Raw genomic sequence first — 20,323 nt, 5'->3', positions numbered from 1 at the left:
CACAATTTCCAGTGTGGCCTCATGCCCCAATGACCTTACATTTCTCAGAAGTCGCCCTGATTTCCTGAGCCCAATTTTGAATTGGGGGAGGTGTGTCTGGTGTGTGACCAGATTTGGAAAGAAAAAACACCAACCTAAAACTCAGACTGTCTTAGCCTAACCTACCTCACAGAGTTGTGAGGTTAATGTTGGGAAAGGAGACCTACGAATGCCGCTTTGAGCTTCTTGGAGGAAAGGTGGAATGGATATACATGTAATCCTGATAAACAAGAAATAATAAAAAATATTTCTCTAACCATGTCCCTGATTTTGAACTGGGAGAGAGGTGTGAGGCGCACAGGTTTCGAATCATGAAAAAAAACCAAAGCAAAAAAGAATTTGGGGACTGAAGAAAAATGTCATGGGGGGCAGAATTATCATTCGGGGGACCATGCCCTCCTTTCCCTGCCCCCGTTGCTACACCCCTGCCCACCCATCTTACAGGGCTGAAGGGACTCCTTTGCCTTCTGCCAATTTCTGTCTCAAGGCTAAGACTAGAGGTGCTACCAGGATAATTAGGAAAGGTATTGAAAATAAAACAGCCGATATCATGATGCCGTTGTATAAATCTATGGTGCGGCCGCATTTGGAATACTGTGTACAGTTCTGGTCGCCTCATCTCAAAAAGGATATTATAGAGTTGGAAAAGGTCCAGAACAGGGCAACCAGAATGATCAAGGGGATGGAGCGACTCCCTTACGAGGAAAGGTTGCAGCATTTGGGGCTTTTTAGTTTAGAGAAAAGGCGGGTCAGAGGAGACATCATAGAAGTGTATAAAATGATGCATGGCATTGAGAAAGTGGATAGAGAAAAGTTCTTCTCCCTCTCTCATAATACTAGAACTCGTGGACATTCAAAGAAGCTGAATGTTGGAAGACTCAGGACAGACAAAAGGAAGTACTTCTTTACTCAGCGCATAGTTAAACTATGGAATTTGCTCACACAAGATGCAGTAATTGCCACCAGATTGGAAGGCTTTAAAAGAAGATTAGACAAATTCATGGAGGACAGGGCTATCAATGGCTACTAGCCGTGATGGCTGTGCTGTGCCACCCTAGTCAAGAGGCAGCATGCTTCTGAAAACCAGTTGCCGAAAGCCTCAGGAGGGGAGAGTGTTCTTGCACTCCGGTCTTGCTTGCGGGCTTCCCCCAGGCACCTGGTTGGCCACTGTGAGAACAGGATGCTGGACTAGATGGGCCACTGGCCTGATCCAGCAGGCTCTTCTTATGTTCTTATGTTCAAGTCCTGCAAAGCCAAAACACTATTCTGTTAGAAAATTACGTTATGGATCATTACAAGAAAAAGTGCGGATGAATCTGGCTGGCAAATCGTGTGTGTTTGATTGCGCATTTTAACTGTGGTTCTTTTTTATGTTTTGATTAAAGTATTTCCTTGTGCATTTTATGTATTTGTTTATAATTTTGTACTTGGTTGTATTGTTTGCAAACCACCGGGGACCATCCTAGCAATTAGCTGGTTTATAAATTAATAAGAATAAGAATCTCTTTCCTTTTAATTTCCATTTCATACCACACGTTTGTTCACCATCGTCATCGACGCTGAAGTAGGTTCCTAGTTCCCATTTTGTTTGAAAGTTAAAAACACTAAAAAAGTTCACAGCTACAGCAACTCCAAGCCAAAGTCTTGTTCACGGGCGAACGCGGGTCAGCCCGGAGGCCGGAGAGTTGGGGCAGAAATCCTCGTCTCAGCGCGAGGGAAGACGCGCCTGCACCGAGATCCGCTTCGCCCCAATGCGTCTTGCCGAGGAAGGGTTAAGGACGCCGAGCGGGATTCCTAGAGGGGAAAGGAAGGGATGGGGAGGCCGGGTCCTCCAGAGCCCCTTCTCCGCCTGCTCTTTGGCGACGGGCTGCGTCTGGGCTTCCCTTCGGGGCTCTGGTGAGCTCCCTGTGGGGTGAAGGGGAGTCCCGTGGGGCGGGCAGGGCGCCTGGGGGAAGGGGACCAGCCAAGGAAATGGGGAGAAGAGGGGGCGCGGCTTCTGGTTGGGGGGCGGAGGGCCCCCTTGATCTCGCCCCATACCATATAAAAACAACAACATACTGCTGAAGTGCCAAAATAGCTCCTAGTGATGATGTTGTCCATCTCCTCCAGCACCAGCAGTTAAATGCCTCTGAATATCAGCAGGGAATCAAAACTTTCAAGAAGGTGATTGGACTCCCGTTCTCCTTGCAGGCTGCCCATTGGGGCATCTGGTTGGCCACTGAGAAGAGGATGTTGGTCTAGACGCGCCTTTGATGTAATCTAGTAAAATGGAAATGGACTGCCTTCAAGGCGATCCTACAGCATGGCGACCCCATGAATAGGGTTTTCATGGTAAGTGGTATTCAGAGGGGGTTTACCATTGCCTTCCTCTGAGGCTGGGAGGCAGTGAGTGGTCCAGGGTCACCCAGTGAGCTTCATGGCTGTGTGGGGATTCGAACCCTGGTCTCCCAGGTCGTAGTCCAGCACCTTAGTAGCCAGATTCTTTTTAGATTCCTGTGAGTTGTAGGGAACAGACCTCTGGGAGGGATGTTGAACCTTCTGATTCTCAACCAGACTGCAGGCTTTAATCCATGGGCCTCACATGAAGGAAACTCCCAAACAAATTTTCCATTTCGCTTTGTGTCTCAGCATTCAGCTGCCTTTCCTTTGAGGGATGACCTGGTTGCTATCCAGATTCATCCACATTTCCTCAGGGAAAGTTTTCCCTCCTGAGAGTATTATAATCAACTCAGCAAACAATGTTTTGGCTTTTGTAGGATTTGGTAGTATCCCCAATTAGGACAGCCTTTGCCAGAAGAGAGAGGTGGCTCTTGGGCCCTGTCAGAGGCTTCCTTGGAGCACAGAAATAAAAGATGGAAGACTCAGCTGGCCCTGAAGCAGGAAGAGGTCCATATATCATCCATGCTGGGAGCCCTGAGGAATTCTGGGAAAGAACAGCGCAGAAGATCCTGGGTGAGGAGAACACCCTCAGCTCAGACGTGCAGCTCCAGCACTTCAGGCAGTTCTGCTACCAGGAGGCTGAGGGCCCCCGAGATATTTACAACCGACTCTACAATCTGTGCTGTCAGTGGCTGAAGCCAGAGCGCCACACAAAGAATGAGATCTTGGACCTGGTGATCCTGGAGCAGTTCCTGGCTGTCCTTCCACCGGAGATGGAGAACTGGGTGAGGGAATGTGGAGCAGAGACCACTTCCCAGGCAGTGGCCCTGGCCGAAGGTTTCCTCCTGAGCCGTGCAGAGGACAAGAAGCAGGCAGAACAGGTGAGAGAATTTCATCTTGGTACTTCCAAGGGGCTGAGGATGCAAGGGGGGAAATCTTATCCAAACCTTTCTGGAAATCATCCACGGAGGAATGTCCAAAATGCCACAAAGCCTTTTGATTCAATCATCCATTTTGTAATCCATCTCCCCATTCACTGCCTTCAATATCCTCAATGTTGTTTCAGGCCAACAGTCTGTTTGCAGAAGAGGCCACTGATTTCCTAGAGTCACGGGAGGCTCTGTCAGACGCCAGAGTGTGTTCCATGCGAAGGGGGAACATTCAGGAGAGTGAGAGACGTGCCAGTTCACTCAGTAAGAATTGACTTGATCTCCCTCTGTTGATTATGCCAGAGATTCATAGGATTCTTTCATGTTCTCCTGAATCTTTGGTGGTGGGAAATGCTTCTGTGCAGCCTTTTATACATTTCATCAATGTATTTTAAGTACTTGAGGATTTAAACCACTTCTTGCATTTCTGACCAAGAGCCCCAGTGGGAAGCTTTGTTCTTTCATGCAACTTAACTATAACATGTGTAGGGAGAACCAAAACACATATGATGGATATTTTGCAATGTCAGCATGTAGTTACACATGCATCACTTAACCTCTGAGACAAGCAGACTCCACTAGCTTCCCACCACTTTTCTCTCTCGCAGATGGTGAAATGAGGCCAGCAAGACCTCCTCAACCATCTCTTCTTTGTGGTGGAGAAGAAGCAGCTGCTGTGAAGGAGGACCAGGTAGGGGGAAGGATCAGTGGGGGGAGAGAGGCTGGGGACAGCCTGGGTGCCTCTGTCCTTTGCTCACCTCCCTGGGCCTGAACAAATTTCTCTCCTTCTATTTGCTTCTGTTAAAGCTGCCTGCTAGGGAGGCTATGAATTCCATTCGAGAAGGTCTCATTTCTGCAGGATAGTACCCACCCTCCCTTCCTTGATGAATCTGCTGCATATTCTAAGCTAATTATGTTAGCTATAAATGGGCAACTGTTTCCTTTCCTCTCAGGGTCCCGTGTCCTTTGAGGAGGTGGCTGTGTACTTCACTGAAGAGGAGTGGGTTTTGCTGGATCCTGACCAGAGGGTGCTGCACAGGGAAGTCATGGAGGAGAATTGTCGGATTCTCACCTCTCTCGGTAAGGCTTCCTGGCTGCATAGCTGGCAACAATATCATTTAGAAAATAGAATAGTGAGCATTTTTGTGTCTTTCCTGTACTTAATATAATAGTAATAACAGCAGCATTTATATCCCGCCTTTCCTCCAATGAGCTCAAGGTGGGGTACTGGTTCTCTCCATTTTATCCTCACAACAACCCTGTGAGGTAGGTAGGGCTGAGATGCAGTGACTGGCCCAGTGTCCCCCAGGGAGATTCATGGCCAAATGGGGATTTGAACCCTGGTGTTCCAAATCCTAGTCCAGCACTCTAACCACTTCACCACACTGGCTTTCAGAAGGAAGCCAGGACAGCAAAGAACAAGTTATAAAAAGCAAAGCCTTCTTAGAAACAATTCCAATATAGATGCAGACTGGGATAAAGGTATCTCTTTAAAAGCTTCTTGAAACAGGAAAGTCTTTAGTAGGCACCAAAAAGACAAAAGAGATGGCACCTGTCTAATATTTAAGAGGAGGGAATTCCAAAGGGTAGATGCCACAACACTAAAGGCCCAATTTCTGTGTTATGTGGAACAGACGTCCTGATGAGATGCTATCTGCAGAAGGCCCTCACCTGCAGAGTGCAGTGATCAACTGGATTTGTAAGGGGTGAGACGATGTTTCAGGTTTCCTAGTCCCAAGCTGTATAGAGTTTTATACACCAAACCCACCACCTTGAATTTAGCTCGGTAGTTAATGGACAGCCGGTGCACTTCTTTTAGTGGGGGTAACATGTTAGTGATTTCCTTCCCCAGTGACCAGTTGAGCTGCTTTATTTGCAGCACCTCCAGGTTCCAAACCAACCTCAAGGACAGCCCCACATAGAGCACATTGCAGCAATCCATTCTTGAGGTCACGCTCTCCCATTCCAGCAGAGATTGCCTCTCCAAGCTCGGTCAGAGAAGCGGCTGGGAAGCAGGGTGGACGGTACCTTAGTTTTCTGTCTCCTTGGCTGTGTGGCTGTAGCGACGAAGCTGGATCCAGGAGTACCCTCAGACAAACGAACCTGCTCTTTCAGGGAGAGTATTACTCCATCCAAAGCAGGCAGTTGACCAGTTATCCTGACTTGGGAACTACTCACCCACAGCCAATGTTGTCAGGATTCAGAGTCCATTTCTTGGCCCTCATCCAGCCCACCACCAAGTTCAGGCACTGGTCCAGGGCTTGCACAGCCTCTCCTGTTTCAGGTGTTACTGAGAAATAGAGCTGGGTATCATCAGTGTACTGCTGACACCTCAGCCCAAATCTCCTGATGACCATTCCCAATGGCTTCATATGGATGATAAGCAACATTGGGGACAAGATGGTGCCCTGCGATATCCCACAGCACAACTGCCAGGGGGTAGAACGACAGTAATCCTTCACTATTCTCTGAAGCTGATGTAACAGTGCCTCCGATACCCATTTCGCTAAGTCAGCTCAGAAGATACCATGGTCGATGGTATCAAAGGTCTCTATGATGACAGAAGGATGCTTTCAAGTTATATCCTGTGACCAGAGTTTTTGTCCTTGTGCCTCAGGGGCTGTGGAGACTATAGCACACATGCTTCTGTATTGTCGCTTTTATAAAGGTGCGAGGGACAGATTGTTCCACCTCATTTTAGAGTGGTTTCCTGGTAGATCTGATGCATTTCCTTTAAATTATGTTTAAATGGTAAGAGTCCTTTTGATACTTTAAATGTTGCCAAATTTCAGAACATTGTTATTGATACTAAAGCTAAAATGCTGGAAGTAACAGATTATGGAATTGGTTTTGTAATGCTTGCTTGGTTAAATGCAGTAGTCATTAGAGCAATAAACATTTTTGTGGTATCAAAAGCTGCTGAGAGATAAATAAGAATAACAGGTTTGCACTCTTCCTGTCTCCCCCAGTTCTTCCTCCGATGGGTAATTGTCACAAACCAATGGGTAGAGGGTGGACTTTTTCAGAAGCGACTGGATCACTGTCTCTTTCAGGGTATCTGGAACCACTCCTTCCTGCAAATACTTGTTGACCAAGCCCTGGATCTTGTCGGTCATAGAATCATAGAGCTGGAAGGGCCATCGAGTACCAGCCCATGCTCAATGCTCAGTCAGAGAAGCTGATGGGCAGCAGCAACCCTAGTGTACTGTCCCCTTGGCCCAACTACAGGCTGAGGCCCTCACAGCTGGCTGCAAGACAGAATGGTTTCCTGGTGGGGGAGACAGAAGTTCTATGAACCACAAAAATCCCTCCCTCCCCCATCCCTGCAGCCTCTACTTATGTTGCGCTGAGTATCCGTGTGGGCACAGCTGGGTTAGATCACTTCCTCCCACTTCACCCAGATTCTCTACCGATCTGGTGTTAACAGCACACACAGGCCAGTGGAACAACAGAAGGCCAACCAGAAACTGGTCCGTGGGAGGAGTGGGAATGGGGAAGAATATATAAACAGGTTTGACCTCTTCTTCCATGGTTAACTTTCACTTCCCACTGCGCTATACCTTCCTCTGCCCATGATCACTGAAACCGGGGTGGCATCACTCAGGTTCCTCTTTCCCAAGATTCCAGAATATTTTAGCACTCATAAGAAAGGAATTGTCTGTAGTTTGTTTAGGGAGTTACAGGGTTCACTTGCCCAAATTACATGGCCTGACTGATCACATCACCTGGCCTGGGGCCTCGAATTTCAGGGCAGTGAAAATTCCAGATCTCTTGTGTGAGGCCAGGAAAATTAAAGGCGCTATAGTTTCCTGCTGCTGGTACCCTGGGCAGGAATACTTCCTGCTGGCTGAATCATGGTGGGCAGAGCCAATTATTCTTGGCAAGGAGAGTTTTTATGAAAGAATAGCCATTCTGGAGTTCTTTAGAATGAGGTGTGTTCTCACTGTGGTAAGATGCCTGGGAGATAGGAAAATATTTGCTGAGTCTGGATGGAAGTTTTCAAGGAACACTGCTACTGAAGAGTAAGATTCTCTTGAGTGCTTTGCCTGTTCAGACTAGGGTAATTCAATTGTGTTCATCCAGTTATAATTTGGTTTAGCGCCACAAGAATATTCTGGGTTTCCTGTAATTTTTTTCCTACGTCAGGAGTGGTGGCATCCTTCTGTATTGCATATCTTTCTGCAAGTCTCATATTTTCTTTGTGTTTTAGTAAAATCTGTAATTGTTTATAAACCTGGTGTGGTCTCTCTCTAATGGCACCACTCACGCCTGAAACCATTATACCACACTCCCTTCAGAGGCACCCCTGGCTGTTTGATAAGGGGCAGTCTCCTTAAAACTCTGTAATTCTATATCTGGTGGAAGTGAGAACCTCAAAAAGAGTTTGGGAGGGTGAAAGAGAGGGGTACACTCTCTGTAGCCGGATCTCCCTTCCCCAGGTAGCCAGGGACCCTGGGCAGCTGCGTGTAGCCATCACATACTTTACTGGAGAATTCAGTTATTCAGCTTGGGATGATGTGCCCTGATAGTGAATAACAGTTTCTCCCCTTTTTAAAATAATGTTTCTATCCTGACATTGCCCCACACAGTACACAAGAGAATTCACAGGGTTGTTCTGCACCACAAACCTGTCAAGTAGGCTAGTCTTCATGAGATGATTGAGCTTGATTTCTGAGCTGGGAGCTGAGCTCTGGGCTGCAGACACCCAATCAAATAGTCCATAGAACACCAGCTGTCTGTTTAGCTGTTATCAGCAGCCACTAGATGGATGGCAGGTTTTGCCTCTGAAATAAGTCTTTTCAGTTGTTCCTTTATCAAAAACATTATGTATGGTTGTTCATTGAGTTGAAGCTTTTCTTTTCCCCTTAAAACAGGTTATGAATGGGAAACCAAGAATCAAGGAGAACTACACGGGGTGTTCCCTGAAACAGCCAGGTGTATTAAGGGGGAACAGCAGAGAAGGAGAGCTATTGAAGAAAAGAAGAGGAGGAATAAGCCCCCTACTTCTCAGAGTAGTGACTGCCATAAAGTCCCAGTCCACGAAAAAATGGAAAAAATGAAAGAAAGTAATACACAGCTCACTAAACATCAAAGAACACAAACAGTGGAGAAACCATATAAATGTTTGGAGTGTGGAAAGAGCTTCCGTCAGAAGGCAGACCTCACTCCCCATCAAAGAATACACACAGGAGAGAAACCATATAAATGCTCTGAATGTGCAAGGCGCTTCTATTGGAAGGCACATCTTACTTTTCATCAAAGAATTCACACAGGGGATAAATCATTTAAATGTTTGGAGTGCGGAAAGAGCTTCTTTTGGAAGGCAGACTTCACTATTCATCAAAGATTTCACACAGGGAAGAAACCTTATAAATGCTCTGAATGTGGAAAGAGCTTCATTAGAAAATCTCATCTCACTACTCATCAAACAATACACATAGGGCAGGAACCACTTAAATGCTTGGAGTGTGGAAAGAGGTTCACATACAAGTGTAGCCTCACTACTCATCAAAGAATTCACACAGGGGATAAACCATTTAAATGCTTGGAGTGTGAAAAGAGCTTCATATGCAAGGGTAGTCTCACTTCTCATCAAAGAATTCACACAGGGGATAAACCATTTAAATGCTTGGAGTGTGGAAAGAGATACACATGGAAGAGTAGTCTCACTACTCATCAAAGAATTCACACAGGGGGTGAACCATTTAAATGTTTGGACTGTGGAAAGAGCTTCTTTTGGAAGACAGACCTCGCTACTCATCAAAGAATTCACACTGGGGAGAAACCATATAACTGCTTGGAGTGTGGGAAGAGCTTCTGTCGGAAGGCACATCTCACTACACATCTAAGAAATCACACAGGGGAGAAACCATATAAATGCTCTGAATGTGGAAGGAGCTTCCGTCAGCAGGCACATCTCATTTCTCATAAAACAATACACACAGGGGAGGAACCATTTAAATGCTTGCAGTGTGGAAAGAGCTTCACGCGTAAGGATAGTCTCACTACTCATCAAAGAATTCACACAGGGGAGAAACCATATAAATGCTTGGAGTGTGGAAAGAGCTTCCGTCAGCAGGCACATCTCACTTCTCATGAAATAATTCATACAGGGAAGAAACCATACAGTTGTTTGGAGTGTGGAAAGAGTTTCACACAGAAAAGGAGTCTCACTTCACATCAATATATTCACACAGGCGAGAAATCGTTTAGATGAAGTGTGGAAAGAACTTCTGTCAGAAGGAATATTTCATTTTGCATAAAAAAATTCATGCAGGGGAGGAACTATAGAAATACATGCACTACTCATCAATGAATTAGCAAGGGAGAAACTTCATATATGCTTGCAATGTGGAGACACGACATTTCTCATCAAAAGTGTTCATAGAGGAGGGACAATATAGGTTGAATATGGAATATGATTCTGTTTCTGTTTAACCTTCATTTCAGATTGGAGATGGGGTGGTGAGGGATGTGGCCTGGAGGATGGAGCATGGCCTGTGGAGGGATCTGAGAGCCTGATGGTGAGGCCTCGAGATCCACATTCATCTCCCAAGCCTAAGGTGTCTCAATTCTGTTATAGATGGAGATTAACAGATACCACTGCACCATACTTGCTCCCAGAAAGCCCATGCCATGTAGGAAGTTGAAAAATTGAAGATTTATTATGTTTTCAATTGGCATAAATAAAGGGATCTATCACCAGGGGTTTCTAAGAGCCTTGGTGAGACCTAAGTGGAATAGTAGAATTCACCCCCACAATGAGGTTTGTAAGAGTTTTCCATTGCAATACTACAGCCGCATCCTGTTTTGCTCTGAGGAGGCTGAAATTGAGAAGTGTAACATCGGAGAGAGAGAGAGTGTGAGCCAAAATGCAAAATATATTCAGCCTAAGAGTTTTGACATAAATTAATATGCTATTAGGTAGGAGGGCATGGATTTTCCATACCAGGAAACTGTGTCACTCCCTGACCATACAGAGGTGGATCCTTGGTTGTGTCAGCGTAATACTTAGGCCCAGAAGCCTGGGTATTGCTTTTGGGGAAAGGAGCGAGTCCCTCTGCCGAGTTCCTCCGCTGGTAGAGTATCAAGGATCTACCTCAGAGGCTTTAAGTATCCATTTTTAGTAGCTTTGCTGTCTGAAAGTGACTGTGCATGCTTGTATTCTCTTCTCCGCTTTTAATAAATCATATCTTATGCCATGGTTTTAACATTGTTTGCAATAAATCAAAGTTGTGAATTGGGAGGGGAGGAGTTTTGGCTGACAGAGTAGAGGCTGGGGTTCTTTGGCCTTTGGGCTAGCAGTGACTTCTCCTGAGCAGTGAAAGGGATTTGAACGCTTGTCTCCCAGGGCCTTGTTCAACCCTCGAACTACAATGTCACACTGACCGTCATTATGCTTCATGCATCTGATGAAGTGGACTCTAGTCCACAACAGCTTATGCCATAATGAATTTGCTAGTCTTTATGGGGCTACAAAACTCTTACATTCAGTCAGTTCAGTCATTGAAGCAGGGTTGGGAAACCTATGGCCCAAAAGATGGTCGTTCGACTACAGCTCCCATCATCCCTGAGATTGGCCCTGCTGGCTGGAGGGCTGCCGATTCCCCAACTGCATTAAAGTTAGTCTTCCAAGTCTTCAAAGATCACTGTTTCATGATCACTGTAAAGATTGTTTCAAAGGCACCTTGTACCCGCTATTGCCAACCCTACACCTACATCATTTTAGGGGAGAAAGTCCTGGGAGTTGGGTGTGTTTAGAGTGCCTCCTTTGGATTCCCCTGGATCTACGTAGATCACTTAAAATCAGTGTTGTGAAATCCTCCACAAAGACACAATTTTGCCTTGGTGTTTGGTTAAATGTTTAATCCAGTAGAATTAAAATGGGCCTTCTTGCATTTGGAAAATTTTTACTTGCATCCTGAGAAAAGCCCCATCGAATTAAAACACACTGATCTCTTCGGATGGATTCTTTTGTGCCGGTGTGGGCAAGCACTGGATTGGTGATTTTCACTGTGCGGTCAATAGACACCTAAGTAATCTTTCATTTGATTATTTGGGAGGTGAGAAGGTGTCCTCATTTAAAAATCATGGAAATCTATGATGTTTCTTTTTCAATTTCCTAGGTCTAATGTTTTCGTCTTTGCCACTTTGAGACTGGCCAGCTCCCTGCAGAACGTTGAGGATTGGCCATGCCATCCCTTGACACTTCCTCTAAATTCCCAATGTTCTGACAGGTCCCAAAAGGCTGGAGACCCCAGCTGACAAAAAGGGATAATCTAGATCCTATAGGAGATATTTTGATTATTTCTAATGACTTAAGGTCACTTTTAACAAGAACAGCTCATCAGTCTAGAATGGCCTTCCATGAAGAAGGGTGGTATACTGACTGCAGACAAGCAAAAAAGAATCTTGCTCTCAGTTAACCAGGAGGGTAAGGCAGCTGAAGCTGGAAGCTGATCTGGAGGTACTGGTTTCTTGCCGCTTAACCTATAAGGATCTTCTTAGAAAGAAAAAAAGGATATACATGGTGGTTCAATGGAAAGAGTTAGGGCTGGCAGCCCAGGAAAGTAATGAGAGAAAGTTTTGGGATATGATCTCAATGTCAGATAAGGGATTAAATCCAATATTGGAGGCATGTATTTCAGCAAACGCTTGGCACTGACTGTAGTCACTACTTTGGAAGTGATAAAAACGATGGTACTAATGGTCTAACTCCTAATTTGGATTTCTTGGCAGCACTTCCAGAATGGCCCCCGGTTACAGAACAAGAAGTGAGCAAACTTATTCACGTCCTAGCAGCAGGTAAAGCACTTGGTGAGGATATGATCCCAACGGAGGTTTTTAAGAGTAATTCCAAATGATGGGCTCCTTCCTTGGCTAAATTATTCTCCTATTTAATACCACGGGGGTTTCCGCCAAGGGATGGAAATTTATAATACTTCCAATCTATAAGAAAGAGACAAATCTAAACCTCAGAACTACCGACCAATCAGTTTATTGGATGTCAGTGCTAAGATTTATAGTCGCTTCCTCCTCCAAAAGTTGACAGACTGAGCAGATGAAAATAATATTCTTTATCAGGAACAATAGGAAAGGCCACAGCACACTAGACCAGATCTTTGTGTTACATCATTTAATTCATAAATATACCAGCAGTATTATAAACGCTGACATCAATGCTGAAATTTAGCATTGAGCTCTGTGAGTGCCACATTCTCCCAAAAGAAGTGTACAGTGTTCAAGGATCAGGATATTTGCAGGGAGACCAAAATGCTAATTTACAAAGTCATTGTACTACCGACCTTACTGTACACCTGTGAAACATGGACCATTTATAAAAGCCACTCTCAGCTTCTTGAAAGATTCCATGAATGCTGCCTCCGGAAAATTCTGCAAATTACTTAGGAAGACAGACGGACTGATGTTAGCATTTTGGAAGAAGCAAAGATACCAGTGTTGAAAGTTTGAAACAATTATCCTTCAACATCAACTTCGCTGGACTGGCCATGTTGTTTGAATGCCTGATCACTGTCTTCCAAAGCAGCTACTTTACTGCCAACTTAAGGATAGAAAAAGGAATATCGGTGGACAGCAAAAGAGGTTTAAAGATGTTCCTAAAGTGAATCTAAAAAAAAATGTAACATGAGCATTGAGAACTGGGAAGTCTTGGCCCATGAACATCCCAAATGGAGGTTGGCTATTATCAAAGGTGCTATGGACTTCGAAGAAGCACAAATACTGGGTGAACGGGACAAACGAGATGAGTGGAAGGCACGTCAAACAAATCCTCATCGCAACTATCTTCCATCTGGAAACCTACGTCCTCAATGTGGGAGGCTGTGTGAATCCAGAATTGGCCTCCACAGTCACTTACGAACCCACTGTTAAAGGCCTTATCTTGGAAGACAATCTTACTCAGCCACGAGTGATCACCAATGATGGAAATGAATGAATGAAATGATACCAGCGGTCCTTCTAAAAGGCTTTTTGCTGCTTTTATTGATTTCTCCTCAACCTTTGATTCAATTAATAGGAACTGATTGTGGGATAAACTTGCAGGGACTAACATTGATAAGAGACTGTTGTTTCTGATTCGGGAACTTTACACAAATACAAGTATGAGGGTAAGAGTCAGCAGAGACAAAAGACTGACAGAGGAAATTTGTATGATCAAAGGAGTTAAACAAGGCTCTTTGCTAGTGCCCCTCCTGTTTAATCTTTATATGAATGACATGGTAACTGAGTTAAACTGCCCGATCATTTCCCTCCATCAGTAGGTAAATGTAAAACTGCTATATTAATATATGCAGGTGATTTGGTACTGTTATCTATGAACAAATCTGGGCTGAAGAGAAGCTTGAATAAACTTTATAATTATTGTCAATTAGAACAGCTTCTAATCATCAGAGCTTGGAAGATTACTTTTAAAAAGTAATAAATTACAGTTACAATTACTTGGCCCAAAAAAGTTGTAATTACCGTTACAGTTACAATTGCTCTGAAAGTAACTGATTACTTTACTTTTTCTCAAAAGTAATCACTACAATTACATTTCAGTTACTTTTTTTTAAAAACTCCTACAAGGTGCTGGCCTTGGCTGCTGCACATCTAAGAAGCCTAAAACAATATTAAAAATAAACACACACACACAGGGGGTAGTAGAATAAAAAAAATTATCCATAAGATTAACATAATGGCATAACAGAATCTCACATCCCCCCAAGCAATGAAGATACCCCAACTCTTGAAATCAAATTTTACACTTGAAATGCTTTTATAATATGTTTCTGTTATGTCTCAAAAGAACAAGATGCTCAAAGAGCATGTCAGACAAGGAATGTCTTTTTACAGTCATTACGTTGCCACCAGTACTGAACAGGCGTTCTACTGCGGCGCTTGAAGGCATGCCTGTGTTGTGCTGCAAAAAACACCGCAGCACACGTGGAAAGCCATGGAGTGATGACACTTTCCTGCTGGGAGACCTCAGGTACCTCACCAGTTCCTCCTCAGCAGTGTCCACTGCTGACTTCTTGCCCTGGGGCAGAAAGTTAAAGAAGTCATCTTCTAAGTCATCTCCTTCCTGGTCTTTATCTGAAGACTGATCACTGTCCTCATTAAGTACACCCATCTTTATTTCAGCTTTCAACAAGGCTTCCATTGTGTATCTAAGAAACAGAGAGGATATGTTAACACATATATGTTAGGAAACCATCATCTGCTCTTCATTTCCTGATGCTTGTCATGTCCCCTGGTTCAGGGTCCAGCCTGAGCCTGTGGATGATGACATGGAAGGTAGGAAGGTGACCAAGTCACCACACTCATGGGGCAGCACAGCAGACCCTTAAGGATTACCTGCAGCAACCCAAGGTTGTGATGAGCAGCCCCAGGAAGAAAAGGCCCAGCCCCTGCCTACCACCTTAAGCCCTCTGATGCCTCCCTTGAGACAACATTTCCCTTGGAGTAATCCACCCAAAGGGCTTCCCTAATGTTCTTACTTGTTGGTATGGGTGGTGGCCTGACACGATTCCAGCCGATCTAGTTTGAAGCGAGGGTGTACGCAGGCTGCCAGAAGAAGCAGATCCCTGCCAGATCCCCACCTCTCAAGGGTTGTCTGCTGCTGCTTCAGCATTTTGGGAGGAGGGGTGTCATGCATTGGTTCAGGAAGGCCACGTCTCCTTGCCTTTATTGCTTCTTCAATTGCTCTCAGCTTCTCAGGGTGTGCCCTCTGAGGAAGAAGAACAAAGCATGAATCCAAGAAAAAATGGAAGAGGAACTTCACAATTTAAACATAAATAGACAATGGACACTCTTTGAGGACCAGCATGACAAAGGCTTACCTCAAAATGTTTCTTCACATTGGATGAGGAGGAAACAGCTGATCTCACATTTTTGATCCTTGGAAGGCAGTAATTGCATCGTACAACAACATTTTTCCCACTCTGGCTCACAAATGTACAAGCTTTCTCAAAGCCAAACCATGGTACTTGCTGTTCTGCAGATACGGCTGTGGGCAACTGGCACTGCTTCATGCCCTCCTCCTCCTCGTGCACAGGGCCTCCTTTCTGAACCTCACTTTCTAGTTTTGCCTCCTCAGGATCAACAAGCTGTGACTCAAGTGGCCGCACTAACTGACTGCTGCTCTCAGCAGCAAAACCTGCAACAGGCGTCTCTGTAATAAAGAAGTGATAATGCTCCTATGTGGGTGAACTTCAGCTGTGATGTGCCCCCATCTCTTCCTCATGCTGCAAGATGCCCCAGTCAGAGTGGAAGTAAGCAGGTCGATAGCACAATTAAAAGAGATCCTATTTGCATCATTTTTGCTCACTAAATAACCCTGCCTGGGCCAGTCTAACCTACTATCTCACAGGGTTGTTGTGAGAACAAAATGAGACTAGGGTTCAAATCCCCACATAGCCATGAAGCTCACTGAGTGACCTTGGGCCAGTCACTGCCTCTCAGCCTCATGAAAACCCTATTCATAGGGTCACCATAAGTTGGAATCAACTTGAAGGCGGTACATATATTTTTTATTTTGAATATGATGATTATGATAATAAATATGCAGCATTTCAAATTAATTCTGTATGAGAAGCATTCCATGCCAAGCTTGGAAAACCAAGGATGAGGTATAAAATGTAGACAAAAATACTTTTGACAAAATGCCGTTTATATTTTATATATATGAGCCTGGGTAGGGAACATTTAATCTAGCCTACTTGCTTTCAGCAAGAAGGGTTAAGTGCCTTCAGGCTAGGGCAGTCACCAGAAGGCCACAGCAGAGACAAAGGAGCCTAGTGTTGTGGAGATGTTAGATGGGAGCTTTGGGGAGTAAAGATGGAGGCTCCTGAAGGCTGCAATTCTAAACACACTTACTAAGGGATTAAGCCCCATAGAACTCAACAGGACTGACTTCTAAGTAGATATAGTTTGGACTGTGCTGTTGGTAAACCTTGACTAGGGTTCTTCTGCAAAGACATCCATATCCAAGCAGGGTTGGCAACCCCCTGCCTGGAATACCCTGCCCTTATCTTTTAATGTGGCTGCTCCAAATGTTTTTACAGATTTGACCCTTTACTTCAGAAAGAGGTCTGAAAAATGAGTAAGAGTAAGAAGTATCTTTTAAAATTGTTCTTTTCAATTCACTCTTGAATGAACATCATACCTAGGGCAGATCCACACCATTCCTTTAAAGCACATTCAACACCCATTTGAAGCACATGAATCCCACCACAGAATCATGGGAACTGCAGTTTGTTAAGAGTGGTGAGAACTATAACTGTGAGGGGGAAATGACACTTCCCAGAATTCTTTAGGGGAAGTCATGCGCTTTAAATGCGAGTTGGATGTGCTTTACACATATTGTGTGAATCCGCTTAATAAATTTTGCCTGCATGTAAATTGTTTTAATTAATTTTTCAAAATGAAAATAAGCTATAAAGTGTAGTGGGTGACCATGGGCTACTCACCATTTCTCAGCCTATCTGCCCCTCAGGATGAAAACAATGGAGAACCATGACTACCCCAAGGCATACTTAAAATGTAAAGGAAGTATTGTACAACCATAGTATGCAATTGGATACTTATAGGGACACAGCATGACAAAACTGGGTGGAAGTAAAAGTTCTACACTTAGGAAAAAGAAACCAAATGCACAGTTATAAGATGGGGGATACTTGGCTCAGCAGTACGACATGCAAGAAGGATCTTGGAATTGTTGTTGATCACAAGCTGAATATCAGCCAACAGTGTGATGTGGCTGCAAAAAAGGCAAATGCTGTATCAGGCCGCATTAACAGAAGTATAGTTTCCAAATCATGTGAAGTATTAGTTCCCCTTTATTCAGCACTGGTTAGGCCTCATCTTGAGTGCTGTGTCCAGTTCTGGTCTCTGCACTTCAAGAAGGATGCAGACAAACTGGAACAGGTTCAAAAGAGGGCAACAAGGATGATCAGGGGACTGGAAACAACGCCCTATGAGGAGAGACTGAAGGAACTGGGCATATTTAACCTGGAGAAGAGAAGACTGAGGGGAGATATGATAGCACTCTTCAAGTACTTGAAAGGTTGCCACACAGAGGAGGGCCGGGATCTCTTCTCAATGATCCCAGAGTGCAGGACATAGAATAATGGGCTCAAGTTGCAAGAAGCCAGATTTCGACTGGACATCAGGAAAAGCTTCCTAACTGTTAGAGCCATACAACAATGGAACTAATTACTAGAGAGGTAGTGGGATCTCCGACACTGGAGGCATTCAAGAGGCAGCTGGACAGCCATCTGTCGGGAATGCTTTGATTTGGATTCCTGCATTGAGCAGGGGGTTGGACTTGATGGCCTTATAGGCCCCTTCCAACTCTACTATTCTATGATTCTATGAAAATATTTATATAAGCATGACTATCAAATATGTTTATTTATATAACCTGTAAAGATATTTATAGTGCAATCCTATGTTTGTTTACTCAGAAGCAAGTCCCAATGTATTCAATGGGGCTTACTCAACCAGGGAAAACTGCAGCCTCAAGTGATAAGGAACTTGTTCTTTTAACAAGTCTTTTAAGTTGAGAGCTTATCCCAGTCTGCGTCTGTGTTGAAATTGCTTTTTAATATGTTTTTAAACTTTTTCTTTAAAAAAATGTTTTTAAAGCTTTTAAAAATGTTTTTAAAGATGTTTTGTTTTAATATATTTTGAAGTCTGTTTTTATGATTTTTAAAGTGTTTTTAGTGCTTTTGTTTGCTGCCCTGGGCTCCTACTGGGAGGAAGGGTGGGATATAAATAAAATAATAAAAATAAATAAATAAACTTCATTCGTTTTTTTAAAAAATGAGTATTAGTTTCCTACATAATAAAAACTGTGATAAACCCTGCCTAATTTCTTTAAAAATAGGGTTGGAGGGAGAGAGATTTACAACACAAACACAAGTCTGCACTTTACTCACAATCATGAAAGGGCGGGGTTGCAGCCAGAGCTTTGAAAAGTTACTTTAAACTACAACTCCCATCAGCCCCAGCCAGCATGGCCACTGGATTGGGCTGATGGGAGTTGTAGCTAGAGCATGCTCTGTTTAAAAAAAAGTTGTGCAGGTGGGGTGTACGTTTTGGTGTATATCTCGGGAATTAGACCACCTAGAAACTTGATTTTTTTTTTAAATTGAAGCGGAGAGTCCAGAGAGTAAGGGGTGGTAGCCAGAGAGCCGGAGCCCCCCCCCAAAACCAGAGACTCCAGCCGAAAACACACACACCGGGGCACACACACACACAAATCATCGTCACTCACCTCCACAGCTCTTCACCATTCTGCTGCAGCCTTCTCCTCCGTTGTTGTCCTTGCCCTGGCTTTTTCCTCTGGCGTCCATTTTTTCCTCTCAGAGTCAGACGCTAGCAGGCTCCCCCTGCCTATTCATCTCTTCCCTCGTGCCTCCTAACACAGATCACGAGGGAAGAGACAGTCTGCACAGAGGTCCAATCAGTGTGAGGCACATGTCTTGTGTTAACCAATCACAGCCAGGAGCTGACTTCCCCTTGTTCCCGCCCCCAAGTAACGTCCAACCTAATGTGGAAACGTTAAAGTTGAAGCTGAAAATTAGGGAAATTACTATTCGTTCCGTTACTTGCCAAATGTAATGGAATTACCCACTCGTTATTTAAAATTGTAACGAATTAAAAGTAACTCGTTAAAAATAACGAGTTACTTCCAAGCTCTGGTAATCATTTATGTTAAATCTAAAGTGATGATTTTTGGCAGACGCCCCCCTCCCCCACAGAATAACTGGAGTCTAGGTGGAAACAAGATAGAACAGGTTTCCTCCCTTAAGTACCTTGGGATATATTTTGACGAGAAAAACTCTTGGAACATTCACTTACAGAATGCTAAAATAACAGCACAGAAAACAATCTGAGCTATTCTAAAATGTTTCTACTCTAGGGGAGGCAGGTTGGTAAATCTGGCACTGAAAGTTTTCCTCGGGAAAGTGGCCGCTCAAATCCAATATGGGGATCTGGGGGATAAGGCAGAACAACTTGGAGGAGTTGGAGTTCTGCCAAAACAAGTTTCTGAGATATTTATTAGCAGTACCCCCAGGGAAAGTTGTCACATAGAGGAGGGCCGGGATCTCTTCTTGATCATCCCAGAGTGCAGGACACGGAATAATGGGCTCAAGTTGCAGGAAGCCAGATTTCAACTGGACATCAGGAAAAACTTCCTAACTGTTAGAGCCATACGACAATGGAACCAATTACCTAGAGAGTATAAACAATATATATAAACAATATATAAACAATATAAACAAGTGTAAAATTATGCATATTGGAGCAAAAAATCTTAATTTCACATATACGCTCATGGGGTCTGAACTGGCGGTGACCGACCAGGAGAGAGACCTCGGGGTTGCAGTGGACAGCACGATGAAAATGTCGACCCAGTGTGCGGCAGCTGTGAAAAAGGCAAATTCCATGCTAGCGATAATTAGGAAAGGTATTGAAAATAAAACAGCCGATATCATCATGCCGTTGTATAAATCTATGGTGCGGCCGCATTTGGAATACTGTGTACAGTTCTGGTTGCCTCATCTCAAAAAGGATATTCTAGAGTTGGAAAAGGTTCAGAAGAGGGCAACCAGAATGATCAAGGGGATGGAGCGACTCCCTTATGAGGAAAGGTTGCAGCATTTGGGGCTTTTTAGTTTAGAGAAAAGGCGGGTCAGAGGAGACATCATAGAAGTGTATAAAATTATGCATGGCATTGAAAAAGTGGATAGAGAAAAGTTCTTCTCCCTCTCTCATAATACTAGAACTCATGGACATTCAAAGAAGCTGAATGTTGGAAGATTCAGGACAGACAAAAGGAAGTACTTCTTTACTCAGCGCACAGTTAAACTATGGAATTTGCTCCCACAAGACGCAGTAATGGCCACCAGCTTGGATGGCTTTAAAAGAAGATTAGACAAATTCATGGAGGACAGGGCTATCAATGGCTA

At 44.1% G+C, this 20,323-nt stretch overlaps 1 protein-coding gene across 2 annotated transcripts; it reads left to right on the top strand.

Annotated features, from left to right (window-relative positions):
• The first annotated feature begins 1,853 nt into the window (after positions 1-1,853).
• On the top strand, positions 1,854-10,543 carry LOC133381587 (zinc finger protein ZFP2-like). 2 transcript variants are annotated; one of them, XM_061620893.1, is made up of 7 exons: positions 1,854-1,935; positions 2,230-2,370; positions 2,796-3,299; positions 3,485-3,611; positions 3,956-4,038; positions 4,301-4,427; positions 8,222-10,543. In XM_061620893.1, the coding sequence occupies exons 3-7, from the start codon at positions 2,892-2,894 to the stop codon at positions 9,562-9,564; spliced, it is 2,088 nt and encodes a 695-aa protein (XP_061476877.1). In that variant the 5' UTR covers positions 1,854-1,935; positions 2,230-2,370; positions 2,796-2,891; the 3' UTR covers positions 9,565-10,543. The 2 variants fall into 2 exon arrangements, with proteins under 2 accessions (XP_061476877.1, XP_061476878.1); XM_061620894.1 differs by lacking the exon at positions 2,230-2,370.
• The last annotated feature ends 9,780 nt before the right edge of the window (positions 10,544-20,323 follow it).

This window comes from Rhineura floridana, chromosome 3 (assembly GCF_030035675.1).
Source record: "Rhineura floridana isolate rRhiFlo1 chromosome 3, rRhiFlo1.hap2, whole genome shotgun sequence".
NCBI classification, from domain to species: Eukaryota; Metazoa; Chordata; class Lepidosauria; order Squamata; family Rhineuridae; genus Rhineura; species Rhineura floridana.
The sequence above is the reverse complement of the archived record's forward strand: the minus strand, read 5'-3'. Positions and strand labels throughout refer to the sequence as shown.